Consider the following 14,996-nt stretch of genomic DNA (forward strand, 5'->3'; position numbering starts at 1 on the left):
GAGGGGCTGTGCAAGGCTAGGTCGCCCAGGGTCCCCCAGGGCCTGGTGGTCAGCTTGGGGGTCTACCACCTCCACAGGGGCTTCAGTCACTCTCCCGAGCTTTCCCAGGGTATGGAGAGGCTGTGGGGAGCAAATGTCAGTCATCCCCAGGTACACATAGACACACATGCACACACCAAGCACACCAGGGGAGCACAGGTGCAGGGCATAGCCAGCTAGAAGCAGGTTTCTTCCCCAGAGCAGAGACAGCATGGCTGCCATATGGCACATGACACACCTGTGTCCGCGCCCCTCCCCACACATACACCCCACACGCTCTCACATGGGCCCCTTATGTCTGGGCAGGTGTTGTAGCTCACAGGGGCTATCACAGCCCTGCGAGGGGAGGGTCAGAAGGGATTCTGCGGGTCTCTTGCCCAGACCACCCAGGGAGCTGGAGTGGGAGCTCCTCCACGCCCCAGCACACTTGGGAGAAGCGTGGTGTAGAGGTACCCACCTGGCCACCGTCCTGCCAGGCATAACCCAGTACCTCATCTCCATCCAATGTAGCAGATAACTCACCTGGGTCACCTCCCGCTCCTCTGTACCCTGTCCCAAACCTCACCTTATGTGACCTTCACAGCACTGGGAGGCAGAGATGACTCCCCGTGTAGAGGTTATCGAGGTCTAGGAAGGAGATGGCTGTTTCTACAGAGCTGGCACAGCTGGGGCAGGGACTGGAAACAGGTTTCAGTCCCAGAGCTGCCTGACACAGGCCTGGCTCACCTCCCCGATTAGGACCTTGGCAGCCAGCCCACCCAGCCGACCCCCACCTCCTGGGAGGTCCAGGACAGTGAATATGGCTCTGCTGCTGTCACCGCCCTGGCAGCAAAGGCATGCAGGAGTCTGCAAATTATAGGAGGAAGCAAGGACTGCGATTTCTTGAGTGGGCAGGGGCGCCTGTCTTGCCTGCCTCTTGTGGAACACTAGCGTGGGTCAGGTGCTTTGCCACTCACAGATGACCCTGCCGGGCAGGTGGCATTGACCCTTCTTAAAAACAAGAAAATCAGAAAGGTGACTTGCCCAAGGTCACCTAGCTAGTAAGTGACAGAACTGGAATTTGGGCCAAGCTCTGTCCACCTCCAGGCCCCCACCACACCCTCTAGCTCCACGCCTGCACCGGAGGGAGGCCGAACACTGCTCTCTTCCCTCCAGACACGATGTTTAATCACTGCCTCCCCCACTGCCCTTGCCCAGCCCACTGGCCCCTCAGCCACTAGCACAGGACAAAGGCCAAACCCCCTGTGTCCTCCTGGGGACCCTGGAGCCTGCAGGTGGGCCCAGAGCTGAGCAGACATCTTTCAGAGCCTTGGAGTGTGTTTGGTATTTTTTGTTTTGATTTAAGTGACGTTGTCATTGTCGCCGTGGCTGCGGCTGTTCTTGTGACATTGCGCCTGTCAGTCATGTAGCTGTTGTGTTCGTTCTTCTCGCAACTTGTCTCGTTCTCTCCTCCGTTGCAGATTGAAGTAGTCAATACTTTCAAGAGCGGGGCCTCCTTTCAGGGGGCCCTGAGGAGACAGTCCTCGGTCACCAGCCAGAGCCAGGACGTAGCCAATCTCTCTAGCCCTAGTCGCGTGTCGTTGTCCAATGCTCTTTCCTCTCCGACCAGCCTTCCTCCTGCTGCAGCCGGGCGTGAGTGTGACTCCTTACTGCCTCCGGCTGGCACTGCCCACGCCAGCTCCCAGGCGGGCAGGGGCTGGGGCACCAGAAGACATGGGGGGCAGCTGGTCACGATCAGGCCCAGGGGGCTGAAGGGTCACAGCCACTGAAGAGGGTCCCATTGGTCAGAAGAGCGTAGCCAGTCATGGGGTGGCAGTCACACAGTGGACCAGGGTCAGTCAGAGGGTTGTTAAGGTCCCAAGTGGCCAGAGAGTCTGGTCCAGCAAAGGGATCGCCACTGATCAAGAGGGCATCAGTGACCAAATGGTCCCAATCCACCACAGGGTCCCGGCAGCCAGAGGGGTCAGTCATGGAGGGGACACAGAGTGTCCCACTGGCCCAGGGTCAAAGGTAGTCAGGAAAAGCCTGGACCGCCAAAGCAAGGGTTGGAGTTGGACAGGAGGTCCCAGTCTTGCAGTCAGAGTCAGCAGAAGGGTCACTGTGGGTCAAGGGGAGCAAGCCCCTCAGGGTCACAGTCACATTGGGGTTCAGCAGGAGAGGGTCACATCATCCAGGCTTTCCCAGCTGGTCAGGAGGCACCCACAGCAATGAGGTTCATGGTCAAGCGGGATGGTTGAGTCAAGAGGTCACTGCAGATCAGAGTCATAGTCAGCCAGGGGTCCCAGGCCATGGAGGAGCTCACAGCCTGGAGGCCCCATCCCAGCAGTTCAGAGTCTCTGTCCGCTTCCCATCCCTCCTCCCCTTGCACTTTTGACAGCATTAATTGCCCTGCAGATGCCTTTCCCTGTGCAGAGCTTGGAACACGCTGAAGTTCCAAGCCTTTCTGGAAAAGACAAAGTTCCTGGCCCATTCAGCTTGACCCATGGTAGAAAATGGTGGGTCGAGCCTCACGTCTTGCCTGGGTGCCAGCAGGCCCAGAGGGACCTGATCTACCCTTCGGCATCCTGCCCTCTTTCATCTGAGGCATGGTCTGGGACTCTGGCCCCTCCTTCATCTCCCTCCTGCCAAGCTCATCTCAAACACTACTTCTGATCTATAGCGCTTATCACTGGCTTTATCTGGCTCTTTGTCTGGACCTGTGGCTTCAGGCCCCATGGGGAACAAGTCTTTGTTTCCAGGCATTTCAGAAGTCAGGCCCTTCTGAACTGCAGGGGATCCCCTGGTTCTGGTCTTCTCCAGCTGACATAGTGTCAGTCTTAGCCTCCAACTTCTTTGATGAGAAAGACTCCAGCTCATCTCTTGAAACTTTATAAAGGGCCTGTACCCCCATCCAGAACCAGAACCCCCACAACACAACCCCCTACAGCCAAGCAGGCAGCCCCATGTTCTAGTGGGAGCACCTCCCTCAGCGCCTCCAGCAGGAGGGGCGGGCCACAGAGAGCCTGTTGACAGCAAATGCCCACACCCCACAGTGGCAGGAAGGAAGCAGAAAGCAGGGAAGGAGCCCCTCAGTGCTCATTGGTCAGCACAGAAACGCAGTGCTGGGGAGGCCCGGGGAGCCGAGATGAAATGGAGATGCATTTGAGCAGATGGGATCTGAGTCACATTTCCATGAGATACCGTCACTAGGCAGCCACTGCCAGAATTTCTTGGGGAAGGCAACACTGGTCCCATCCTCCTCCCCTTTAGACCAGAGAGCTCTTGCCTTAGTGGCGGCCTCTCCAGCTGACCTCCCAGTTCCTTTCTGTCCCTGCACCAGCTCAGCTCTAGCCTTGCTCAGCATCCCCAACTATCCTGAGGTGCGGTGACCAAGTGTCCTGTCAGGGAGAGCTACCGGGGGAAGAATCCACTTCTTCCATTCCTGCCGCCCCTCCCGGTGATTCCCACAGCCCTCCAGCTGGTGCTGTCTGCCAGGAGTCTGGCTTCGGGGTGAAGGCTCAGTTCTTCATCCATTCCAGTTCAGCCTTTTTCTTGAAGGGCAACACTTCAGCCTTCCACGACAGAGTGCACCCGCCATCGCTGGGCACCCCCACCACCTTTGGCCGTCTTCCCTGAGTTAGCCCCTCGTCTCAGCTTTCACAGTCTAGAAGCAAGAGCTGTCCTCTCCAACCCCAGCCACTTCTTTCCCAGCTTTTCTTCTGCATCATTTTAAAACCATTCAATAGGGCCAGTCCAGGAACAACGCTTCTTTGCAGAAATGCATAGACAGAAGTGTGGTGTCTAAACTGACCCTCCTTCCAGATCAGTCCCCTGTAGCCCATGCTTACCCCAACTTTGGAACAGTCTTGGAAAAGAAGCCCAGGCAGAGGCTCAGCCAAAGCTGACTTGACAGTCCTTGCCCTAACTCCTCATCCTCTCAGGGGACCCAGCAGGGCTCCCCGCCCTGCTCACCATCTTGCCTCTCCCCGCGTCATGCATCCTGGAGAATCTCACATTCCCTCTCTGTGACAGAATCCAGCCGGTCATTCTGGGTCCCTCCTGAGACCCTTCCTGAGTGTGTGGTCTTAAAAAAGAGCCTGACCAAACCCCTGCCCGAGGGCACTGGTTCCCAGACAGGATCACAGCCTCTGTGGTCTCAGTGCACACATTTAGACAACACAGCCTCGTGCCTACTTTGCTTGAATAGTGGCTACAACAGTGCTGCCTCCTCTGGTCTCCAAGGACTCTGAGGGCCCTCTGGACACCAGGCAAGGTCCCTGAAGAAGCCAGTATGCCTTCCTCCCACAGGGAGGTTTAGACAGGTGCCCGGGAAGTGAGAGAAGGACCTCAATTTGATGGGATGAGGAAGTGGGCAACTCCACTGCCCCGCAACTCCTTCACCCCTACCATACCCCCACAAGCCTTCTGAGCAGGATCTGCTTCCTGGGGATTCCCTGACAGAGGTGGCTGGCCATTTGCCTGCTGAGGCAAAAACACCTGCAGCCGGTGTGCCCTGGAAGGAGTCAATCCCCTGTCCCCTGGGTTATCAAGAGTTGACCACAAAGGCCTGGGACAGGGCCTGACTTCTGACCCGGGACACTGGGGTGAGGAAAGCCCCTGAACACATCAAAGGCCCTCCCCTCCCATGGCACCACCATGAGACAAAGGCCCCAGCAGACAGACACACGTGGTAAGCCTGACTGCAGTCACAAGGCACATGGCTTGAGGACTCTCAGGAGGGAATGAATCGGTGCACTCTTCTGACACTCAAAAGAGAGTTTGTTTTTGCCCTGGAAACTTAATGGCACACCCCTAGTGCCTTATACCTGAGCCCCACTCAACATTTCCAGAGCAGTTCCCCACTCCCTTTTCTTCACAGATGCCTTGCCACTAAAATATAGGACAGGAGGACGTGCCAACATATCCACTTCACAGAGAAAGACACAGATGGGGCCAGGGTCACAGCAAGGGTGTGTCAAGAGGTCAGACTCTGGAGTCCCTCATTCTTCCCACTGCTCTAACCGCTTCCCAGGCAGGCCCATAGACCTGGAGCCACAGAGGCTGAACTTCCATTTCGGAACCAGTGCCCATGCCCACGCCCACGTGAAAAGGAGCCAGTTGTCCAGGGAAGGTCAGGGAAGCTGTTTCTCAGCTTGAAACTCTACCAGCATGGCCAGGACTGGGGAGAAGGACACCTTCCCACTGGTGATCAAGGACAAGATTGGCACCTCACACTTCGATCCAAGGCAAAGCCACACAGCCACTCTTTCTCACCGCCTCACGTTTCTAACTCATCTCAAACCATCTTTGTACTTAGCCTGCCTGTAGCAGGCTCCATGTTTATCAGTGGAAGTCCTGCTCCTTCGGGCCACCCAAGCCAAGAGCCGGCCCCGTGAGCCAGGTCCCAGCCACATTCGGGACGCCACACCTTTCTAGACAGATAGGGCACCTCCTGCTCCCACTTCCCCTGCAGATTCCTGGTTCTGAAGACTCCTAGGGCAAGGAGTGTGCACTGTTAGGGGGAGAAACGAAGACAATGAAAAGGGAAGAAAGCTGGACTTCTCATTAGTGTTCTGGTAACTAATTTAGTACAACCTTGGGTTGGCAAGGAAATGGCTTGCTTTGTGGGGGGGCCCTAGACCTCTCCGCTGTCTGAATATTCCATGTGTTTGTTTCCCTAGAGGGCTAGAGAACCCTGGACACAGAGTTCAGCAAGAGAGAGTGAAATTAAAAGAGGTTGTGAGTCTTTAACCTTGAGCCTGAAATGAATGTGAATCAATCCCAGACTCTTGGCTTCCTTGAAGCCGGGTAAACATTCGAGTATGTCGAACCCATCTCAGACCGGGGCCTGTGCATCTCCTCAGAGCCCTCTGACAACAGGCACGGGTCTCCCTGTTCCCTTTGTGCTGATGAAACCAAAACATCTGAAACCCCACTCACCGGGTCCCTTCCTCTCCTTCCCCTCACCCCCACGCCCAAACGCAGCTATGCCAAAAAAAAAAAAAAAATCCCACCTTTAGGGTAGGCAGGGAGGGGAGATGGAAGAGCTTTTTTTCCCATATTTTTTTCCATTTCAGCCTTGGAGAGAACCGAAGTGGAGACTTGAGATGGCCGTGGCGGGGTGTCCCGAAAAGTCTTGTCCCCAGTCTTGTCCAGAGCAGTTCATCTTTTCTGTTGTCTCCATGCCAGGGGGAGGGTGGAGGGGACTCATCTCATTGTGTGTCATCCCCTCTGCGTTGTCAGTCACATGACAGGGTCCTGCCACCACCCCCCTGCCCCACACATACACTAGGTGTTCCATCTGAATTGCACTTCAGCCTCAACACACTGAGCACCAGGTTGGGCAGCTACAGCCATGACTGCTATTCCCATTCTACAAATAAGAACACTGAGGCCTGCAACGCCTTCTTTGTTTTCAATTAATCAAGAGTGTAACAGCTCACTTATTAGGAGATCAGAATGTGAACCATCTCTGCAGAGCCACAAGGAGGAACTCCAGGGGAAAGAGAGCTCAGAGCAGCCACAGTGGCCATGATGGAGCACCAGCATGAAGGCCATGTCTGGCTGGCTGTTGCTTGGCACTTGCTGCCTCTTATTTAAAGCACCATTCCAGCAGTGGGATACCCTGGAGTCCCAGCTCACAGTATCCAAGGTGAAAGGACAGAGGTGCTTTTCAGAAAACAGAGAAAAGTCAGCTAACTAATAAGCGATGGCTGACAGCAAGGGAAAAAACAAGCCAATCCATGGGGTCTTACCTAAGACCAAGAAGGATGACAAACCTTTGTTAAATTCTTCTCTGTGCACTCTAAATTAGAAGCCAGACAAGCGTATAACACGCTTTAGAAAGAATTCCTTCTGCAACAGTAAAACAAACTTTCAGCGATGACACTTAAAATCAACCACTGTCACCTAGAAATTCCACTTCCATGGAAGAGGGCTTTCCCCACCAGGGTCCCACAAAGGAGCTACCCCTGGGTTCCACTGACAGCTCAAGTCCTGGGACTTCAAGGGCCTCCCCACGACCGTCTCGCCCAGTCCCCCGCCTCCCCGCAGGCCTGTGGTGTAGGGCAGCCACTGCTCTGCAGGTGGGTGCCACTTGGCCTGCACACAGCAGCCGACTAAGGCTCTGTCCTGGAGGTGCCAATGCCACCTTGTTTTCTCCACCTCTTTTGAGTTGCGGCTGGGACGAGAGGAGGAGGCACCTTTGTCCCAAGTCCCATCAGACTCTTGAGATGATAGGCACTGCTGCACCTCCCAGGAGTCCAGAGAAGGGACACCTCTCTTCCAAGTGAGAGTCCTGTCCCTCTGCACCCTGTGAGGCAGGACAGAGGACAACCAGAGAGCTAGTGTGGCTTGTCCACAGTCAAGGCACCCAACGTGGCAGAGCCAGGACACAGGTCAGGTCTTTCTGCCTCCAAGTCCAGTGCTCCTCCCACCAGCCTTGAAGCCTCAATGACCAGCCTCCTCCCATTCTTCAGCGGAGGAAACTGAGGCCCCAGGATGTATGGTTCACAACTGAGACAGAAAATGAAAGAACTTGCTGTTTTGTGACTCAGTTGCACACACCCCAAAATCCCACTGGCGCTGGGTTTGGTCATCTGATTCCAGCCTCATTTTTTGGTTTTGTGTTTTCAAAGCACAAATAAACAAAAAAAAAATCCCCCATGAAATAAGAGACCCCAAAGCAAGCTCCAATGACTGGCCGGCCAGGGCTTTGAGTCTATACTCGAGTGTTTACCTCCCAAATGCATGAAGGAAAGAAACGCTGGGTACAAACGACCTCCGTTCACATTGTCCAGGCTTCCAAGTGTAGCTGTGTGTCCGTCTGCGTGTGCCGTGTGGCTCCCAGCCCCCGCGTGGCATGCAGCCCGCCCCCGAATGTCACCTGTCCGCCGGCTCCCATGTGCTTTCTGGCTGCCTCTGCTCTGCACCTCAGAAAGCCCTGGGTTGGCTTTGGTTTGCTTTGCTGCCTTGGGTTCGATGTTCCTGTTCTGTTTGGCCCTCATGTGTCTCTCCCATTCCAGCTCATCCAACCATCTCTCCTTTCTGTTCCTTCTCTGTTTGTGACACGTAACCTGTTCCATGTTGTATGGTTTCTTAACTGTGTGTGGTTTTTCTAAGATGAATTTTTTAATAGCCTCTCCTCTTTCCCACTTGATTCCCACCTGGTCCTCCTCCCCGTCTGCATGGTTGAACCTCTGCTTCAAAGTGAACAAGGCTCAGTCTCTCACTAGGTGTGGGTGCCCGCAGGAGTCGACTGCGCTTCCTTTAACCACTGTTTCCCAACATCCCTCTGATGGTGCTTGGTGATTCCTCCTGTCCTAACACTGTAGTTTCTACCAAAACCAAAGCGATTTTTAAAACCCAGCTCAAGGATGCCTATAACCTGAGCCCCCTGTTTGACTCTCCCCCCTCCTGTCGATGCTAATAACACCCAGCGACTGTGGATTCCAGCCGCCTGCTGTGTCCTACCCCTTGTCCCGCCCGCCCCTCCTGTGAGTCCCCCGAGCCTGGCTGTGGTCGCGGGCGGTGCTCCTGACCCCTGTGCTTCCCTTGCAGATCCGCGTCGTGAAGGCGTTCCGTAGCTCTCTCTATGAAGGATTAGAAAAGCCTGAGTCTCGAACCTCCATCCATAACTTCATGGCTCATCCTGAATTCCGGATCGAAGATTCCCAGCCCCACATCCCCCTCATTGACGACACCGACCTGGAAGAAGATGCCGCGCTCAAGCAGAACTCGAGCCCGCCATCATCGCTCAACAAGAACAACAGCGCCATCGACAGTGGGATCAACCTGACGACCGACACAAGCAAATCAGCTACCTCTTCAAGTCCAGGGAGCCCCATCCACAGCCTGGAGACATCGCTTTAGCTGAGGACCCTGTCACCTCCCCGCCCGCCCTCACGGACCCCGCTGCCACCCGCCTCCCGGGCACCCATCCATCCAGGCACCCAACTCACCCAAGCAGCAACGAGCAACAACCGGAAACCAAATACTGGAGAGAAAACCAACGTTTCCACCAACAGACCCTTTCTCTGGCTGCGATGCTGTTTGAACTCTTTTTCACTTCGAGGCAAGGGGCGGGATCTCCACTGGGGGCTTACGGGAGTGAACGGTTTTCCCAAAACAAGCCCTTCCTGGCTCCCACCCAGACATGGACCAGCCATGCACCCGCCCAGCCACCACGTCCCCCGCATGAATGTACTGTACACTTTCAGTCCTCCCCTTGTTTGGTTTTGGGGGGTTGGGGAGGGGTTTTTTTGTTTGTTTTCTTAGGCGGGAACTGCAAACAGACTCTTTTCTGAGACTATTTATCCAATCCACTGGTCTGTGAGTTTTTGAAATGCTTGCGCAGCATGGTCTCAGTTGTATAGATTAATTTAATAACTTTTTGAAATTGCAGAGCTTAACTCGCCTAGTAGATTTGCACCAATGGAACCGAAGAACTTCATAGACACTCACAAGGTTATATCCATTTCTTTGTATCTATATCAACGTATACTTCTCCAAGACTGTATACGTCCATATAGATAGGTAGATATATATATATATAAATATATATAAATATATATACATGGATATATAAAGTTTCTTTGCCGGCATGTTGCCTTGTTTCTGCTTAAATTGCTCTATTTTAACTTATTTATGTCCTAAAAGAAGAATGTAATTTGTTTACAAACCTGTAGATAATGTCTTTGGCTATTTGTACGGTTTAAGAACACTGGTGGCCGAGATGCTATAAAAACAGCTCGGCCCGACAGACACTTCCCCTGGGTTGCATCCTTGATGTTTTATGATAGCCATGCTCTGATTTTTGCCTGCTGTTTCCGTTCAATACTGTCACTACCATGAGAGGCTCAGGCAGAAGCCAAATGCCACTGAGTTGCCATCCTGAAGGGTTTAACAACATGCTCCGTAGACAAAGGGAGAGGAGGAGAGAAGGCTTCCTGGGTTTGCAACACTAACGGCCATCTGGCCCAAGGATGCCAGGATCTGCAAAGCACTGCTCGAAGACTTTTCTCTCAATGAAACTCGCTTGAGTTTACTAAGAGCATTTCAAACACAGGTTCTCTTTGGCACTGTCTGTACAGAGATTGAGGTAGTGTTGAAATATTATACATGGTATTGTGTTGATTTTTTTTTTAGTAACTTACAGGTTTATTTCCTTATTAATGGCAGCATCTGAGCTGTTGGCATATTGGATGAGGATCAGTATGGCTTGCTGCTTTTATTTTTATTTTTGAAGAAGAATAGCCTTTTTCTCTGCACTATTTAGATCCGAATGAACCTTATGATGTGTATATTGAGATGTATTCAGTGTGATTTTAAACCAAATTGTCTTCCTGTAGTCACAATATATACTGTAGCCTTTTAACAGCAAGTCTTGCTTTCCCAAACAGAAAGCCATTCTGAAACCCTACAGTATCACAGGTGAGAAAAGGTGGTTATTTTTTCCCCAAGACAACAGCACTAGTAATCCCACTTAATAAGAGCTTATTTAATTGTATGTCAGCCTCTTAACTGCTAAGCACTTTGTGGGTCTCAGCGTTTTTCATAAAAGAACTTTTGTATTTAATACAAAGTTTGCTTTGAGACTTTTCAGCATATGATCTTTTTCCATAAACTTGTACAGTGCAAAAGACATTTTGAATACCATGATCAATGATGTCCCATGCTTTGAGGAAAACCAAACACTTTCCGCCTCTCTTGCAAAATCCATTCCTCATGCTGACCCTCCCCACAGTGGCTGCGTCAGCCCAGCCCCTTCCCTTCTCCAGGCCCAGAGAACTCTTCCGCAAACAAGATGAGAGCCACTCGGGAAAAGAGCCATAGTCAGCTGGGAGGGCCTACATCTGGATGGCTGTGGAAAAACTTGAGGGTTCAGGGTTCAAAGTCAGCCCATCCCACCTGGCAAAATCCTCCTGGAAAGAGGACCTTCTTTTCAAGAGCGCACCACCTGAATGTTGTGAAGAAATATATCTGAATGTATCCAGCAGAGGAAACTACAGACCCAAAGGGGTGACCAGCCCTCAGATGTGCTATTGGATTCCAATACAAACGCCACCAAAGCCAGCCCACTGCTCTCCTATGAGGAAGGAAAGACCTGCGCGTGTAAAACTTGGGCAGCCTTGGAACATGGTGTTTTTTGGAGTTTCCTTTCTCATGGTTTTCCGTCTCCCCCTTTCTTTGGTCAGTCATATGTCTGTGACCTCATTCCATGACATCAGGATAGCTGTGTTTGCACACCATGCTCCATGTCCATTTGGAGCCAGGCAGGGTTCTCAGCGGAGCCTGCCTTGGGGAACAGGGAGCGATGGAAGAATGCCAACATTCGTGTTGGTCTTCTCTTGTCAGGAATGACGGATGCTTGCACACACGCACCCCTCACTCTCACACTTGCACACACATCCACACACACAGGAAATGATTGGTTTGTCAAAACTCACTGTAGTACATAAAGCTTGCACTCTGCGTCCTATATCTAGCAGCATGGGGTACGTTTGGCAGTTCACCCCATTAGGGGGTAAATAATTTATGACCATTCATCTGTTTTTATGAATTTTTTTATCTAGACAATAATTGTAAATAAAGAACTCACCATCTCTGTTCATTTAATACTATGCAATGGTTATGCTTTCAATCACTGGCTTTCTGACTCCCACAGTGTGGTTCTGAAATGTCTGTGGTTTAAAAAAGGCAAAAAACAACATCAAACAGAACATAGTAAATATATCTGTAATGTATACTTTTTTCTAGTTTGGGACTGCACCATCCACGTAGCTTCTTTTCTGCCCTGTGGACAAGGGCTCCGGGAGAAGGTAGCAGATTCGGTTCTGAGAGCTAAGCTCACCAACTTGTCTCCCCCTCAACAGATGAGGGAAGGGCAGGGAGCCCGTTCAGCGACTCCTGGCGCTGCAGAGTCACTTGTCTTTGGAGGTGAGCCGGGAAAGCTCTGAGGAGTCTCCTTCTTGCAACTCAGACAGAGCTTTCTTTAACTCAGGAGCAGCCTCTGTTGCTCCCACCAACTTCTCACCATGGCCCCTTGTCCCCTTGTCCCAACCACAGCATAGAGATGACAGGAAGGAGGTGGTTCTGTTTCTGAGACTGGACCAATTAAAATGACTGCACTGGCTCAAGGGCTCTGAGCCTGTCTTGACCTGGGTCTCCCGGTTATTGGAAGCTACTCTTTTCACCAACCATGTTGAAATGCCACCTTTACCACACACTGACGTCTTATATAGACTTGGATCTATTTCTGGAACTTCTCTTCTCTTCCCTTACCTGGGTGTCTCATCTGGCACCAGCCATACGATTTTAACTATTGTCACTTTTGTCTAATTATGTGGTGGGATGAGTCCCTTCACTCTTCTTTTACAAAATTTCCTTGTTACTCTCTCACATCTATTCCTCCACATAAACTAAATTGTGCCCAGTCCTCCACCCCCATCCCATTCCCATCCCAAATTCTGGGCCCTTTCATTCCTTGTGCCATCATCTTCCCCCCACTCATTGTAATTACTGTCCACTCAGGGCTGTGAAATAGACTGTGTCCTATAAAGAGGGACAAAAAGGGCATCCTGACCTTGAAGGAAGCCTGCTGTTCCTCCCATCGTTTCACCTGTCCCCTAAGCCCAGGAGTTGTCATGAGAGGCCACCAGCCCCCACTCAATCCCAGCTTGGGCACCAAAGTCACCCACATTGGTTGTGTTGGGGTGGACCCGCCATCTGTCTCTGGTCCAGATGAGAAAGAGCAGTCTCTCCCAGGCTTGGAGCTGGGAAAGAATGTATGACCCAGTTGTCTGCACTTCTAATTCTCATCATGGAGAAACATTTATTCCTGTCTCCCTCCCTTGAACCGGATTTTTGTTGTTTTTGTTTCATTTTGTTTCAGGGGGATCACTTCTTGCTCTTTAATTCAGAGTCTCCAGCACCTTTGGGATGCAAGCAGTTCTTGCCTGGGCCTTCTCGGAACCCTCACTCCCCTAGCCCACTCTTGGGATACCTACAGGAGGCTGCCAACCTGCTGCACTCTGACAAGCCTCCCACCCAAATCTCTTTCCTCCTATTGTGTCCAAAACCCCACCATTAGAGGATCTTGCAGGGAGGAGCATTTCTTGAAGGCTTTTAGGCCTTGCAGAGCCAGGGCAGAAGTCAGACAACAGCAGGAAGTCCCCAAGCCTTTTCAAAGTTCCAAACCAAGCTCTCCTGATTTTAATGTGGAGATCATACCCACCCACGTCGGGGAGGAGGGTCCCCAGCCCCGGGCAGCAGCCATCACCCCCTCCACTGAAAACGATATTGGAGGCTGCTTTGGGACTGCCCTTCTCAGCCCCCTAAGTCTGTTTTGTAATGCCTGTGGTGCTCTCCCTCCCGGACCTTTCTTCTTGGGGGTCACCACACTTTGCTAACTCTTGTGTGCACATATTTTATAATAGAGTAGCGAGGGAATGGTGCCGCCTCCAGCTTCCATAAGCTGCCCGGGCTCTGGGGGGCTCTGGGACAATCGGGGCTGGGAAGTGACTGTGCTCTTATTGTACATTCTTTATTTCTCTGTATCTTTGGCTTGTGCTCTTTGTAATTAATGGGATTTGTCTGCCTTTTCAACACTATACTGAGCAATAACAATAAATGCACACGTGGAAATGCAGACACGGTACACATCACAAGGCCTTTTTCTGAAGGACAGCTGGGTCCCTGACCTCTGTGAAGCTGATCTCATGGGGAAACAGTCCCTGGGAGGGAAAGGCACTTTGCCCAAGAGCCCACAGCTCAGCCGGCGGTCTCTCTCTTTCCACTAGGTCACACCTTTTGAACACCCACCATTTGAGGGAGACAGGCTTACCCTGCCATAAGCCATTAACCTATAAGGAATGGTTGACCATCTCATAGAAGAAGACTAGGGAAAGGGATCTCAGGAGGAAGAGAAGAAGGTTTGGGGGCAAGGGGCGGGGGGGGGTGCAAAAATCGGGGAAAGTTAGCCTGATTTGGGGTCTAGATCAACCAGAGGAAGGAGATGGGGAATACAGACACAGGATATAGGTGGCATCCCCTACTGGGGATTGGGGTAAGGCAAAGGGAAGCCTGGCACCCTAGGAGTCTGGACTTCACAAACCTCTGCTGAACATTGGCAGAGAAAGAATATGCCCAAACCAAGAAGCAATCCCTAAGGTTTGCCCAAGGGTTGAGGGTTACACACACACAATCACAGCCCTTCTTAGGTTGAACTGATCCCCAAATCAAGCGCCATAGGCCCATCCAACTTCCAAACACAATTTCATATCCAAGGGTTCATTCAATCCCAATATCAACCTTCAGAGGAAGTATTATTATAATTCTTACTCAAAAGAGCAGGAGACAGCAGCTCTGCCCACCTGATAAGCAGGGGATCCAGCACTGACCTAGCAGTCTTAATGCCAGCATCTGCACTCTAAACCTCTATATTACAGTGCCTTATGGGCCAAATACCCAATAGCAAATACCTTAATGAATAAGATACAGTTCGGTTGCTTGTCACAAATCCCCAATCTCTTCAACATCAGTGTCTACACAAGGACATTCTTTTCATCACAATTATGCCCCATGCATTATATTTACATCTAATATGCCTTTGTCCTCATTTTCCACTCAAAGAAAGTGAGGCTCAGAAAGAAGTGATTTGAATTTATCACCTAGAAAGTCAGTGGTGAAGCTACAGATCCAAGACCAGGGCCTGTTCCTTGAAGAACAGGAGATCTGGCCAGTCGCAGTGGCTCACGCCTGTAATCCCAGCACTTTGAGAGGCCAAGGCGGGTAGATCACCAGAAGTCAGGAGTTCAAGACCAGCCCACCCAACATGGTGAAACCCCATCTCTGCTAAAAATACAAAAATTAGCCGGGCGTGGTGGCTCATGCCTGTAGTCCCAGCTACTCAGGAGGTTGAGGCAGGAGAATCACTTGAACCCAGGAGGTGGAGGTTGCAGTGAACCAAGATCACACCA

General features: G+C 51.7%; 1 protein-coding gene across 12 annotated transcripts in view; it reads left to right on the forward strand.

The window, feature by feature from the left end:
* The window catches only part of ATP2B2 (ATPase plasma membrane Ca2+ transporting 2), a 302,671-nt gene extending 291,032 nt beyond the window's left edge, over positions 1-11,639 (forward strand). For 6 of the 12 annotated variants that reach the window (XM_017501478.2, XM_017501485.2, XM_017501486.2 and 3 more), the window contains one exon: positions 8,578-11,639. In XM_017501478.2, coding sequence (XP_017356967.1) covers positions 8,578-8,889 — 312 coding nt within the window. In that variant the 3' untranslated portion in view covers positions 8,890-11,639. Of the gene's footprint in view, positions 1-1,499; positions 1,676-5,699; positions 5,755-8,577 lie in introns of all 12 variants that reach the window. The other 6 variants (XM_037728849.1, XM_037728852.1, XM_037728848.1 and 3 more) reach the window with 4 other exon arrangements.
* The last annotated feature ends 3,357 nt before the right edge of the window (positions 11,640-14,996 follow it).

This window comes from Cebus imitator, unplaced genomic scaffold, assembly GCF_001604975.1.
Source record: "Cebus imitator isolate Cc_AM_T3 unplaced genomic scaffold, Cebus_imitator-1.0 Scaffold281, whole genome shotgun sequence".
In the NCBI taxonomy this organism is placed as follows: Eukaryota; Metazoa; Chordata; class Mammalia; order Primates; family Cebidae; genus Cebus; species Cebus imitator.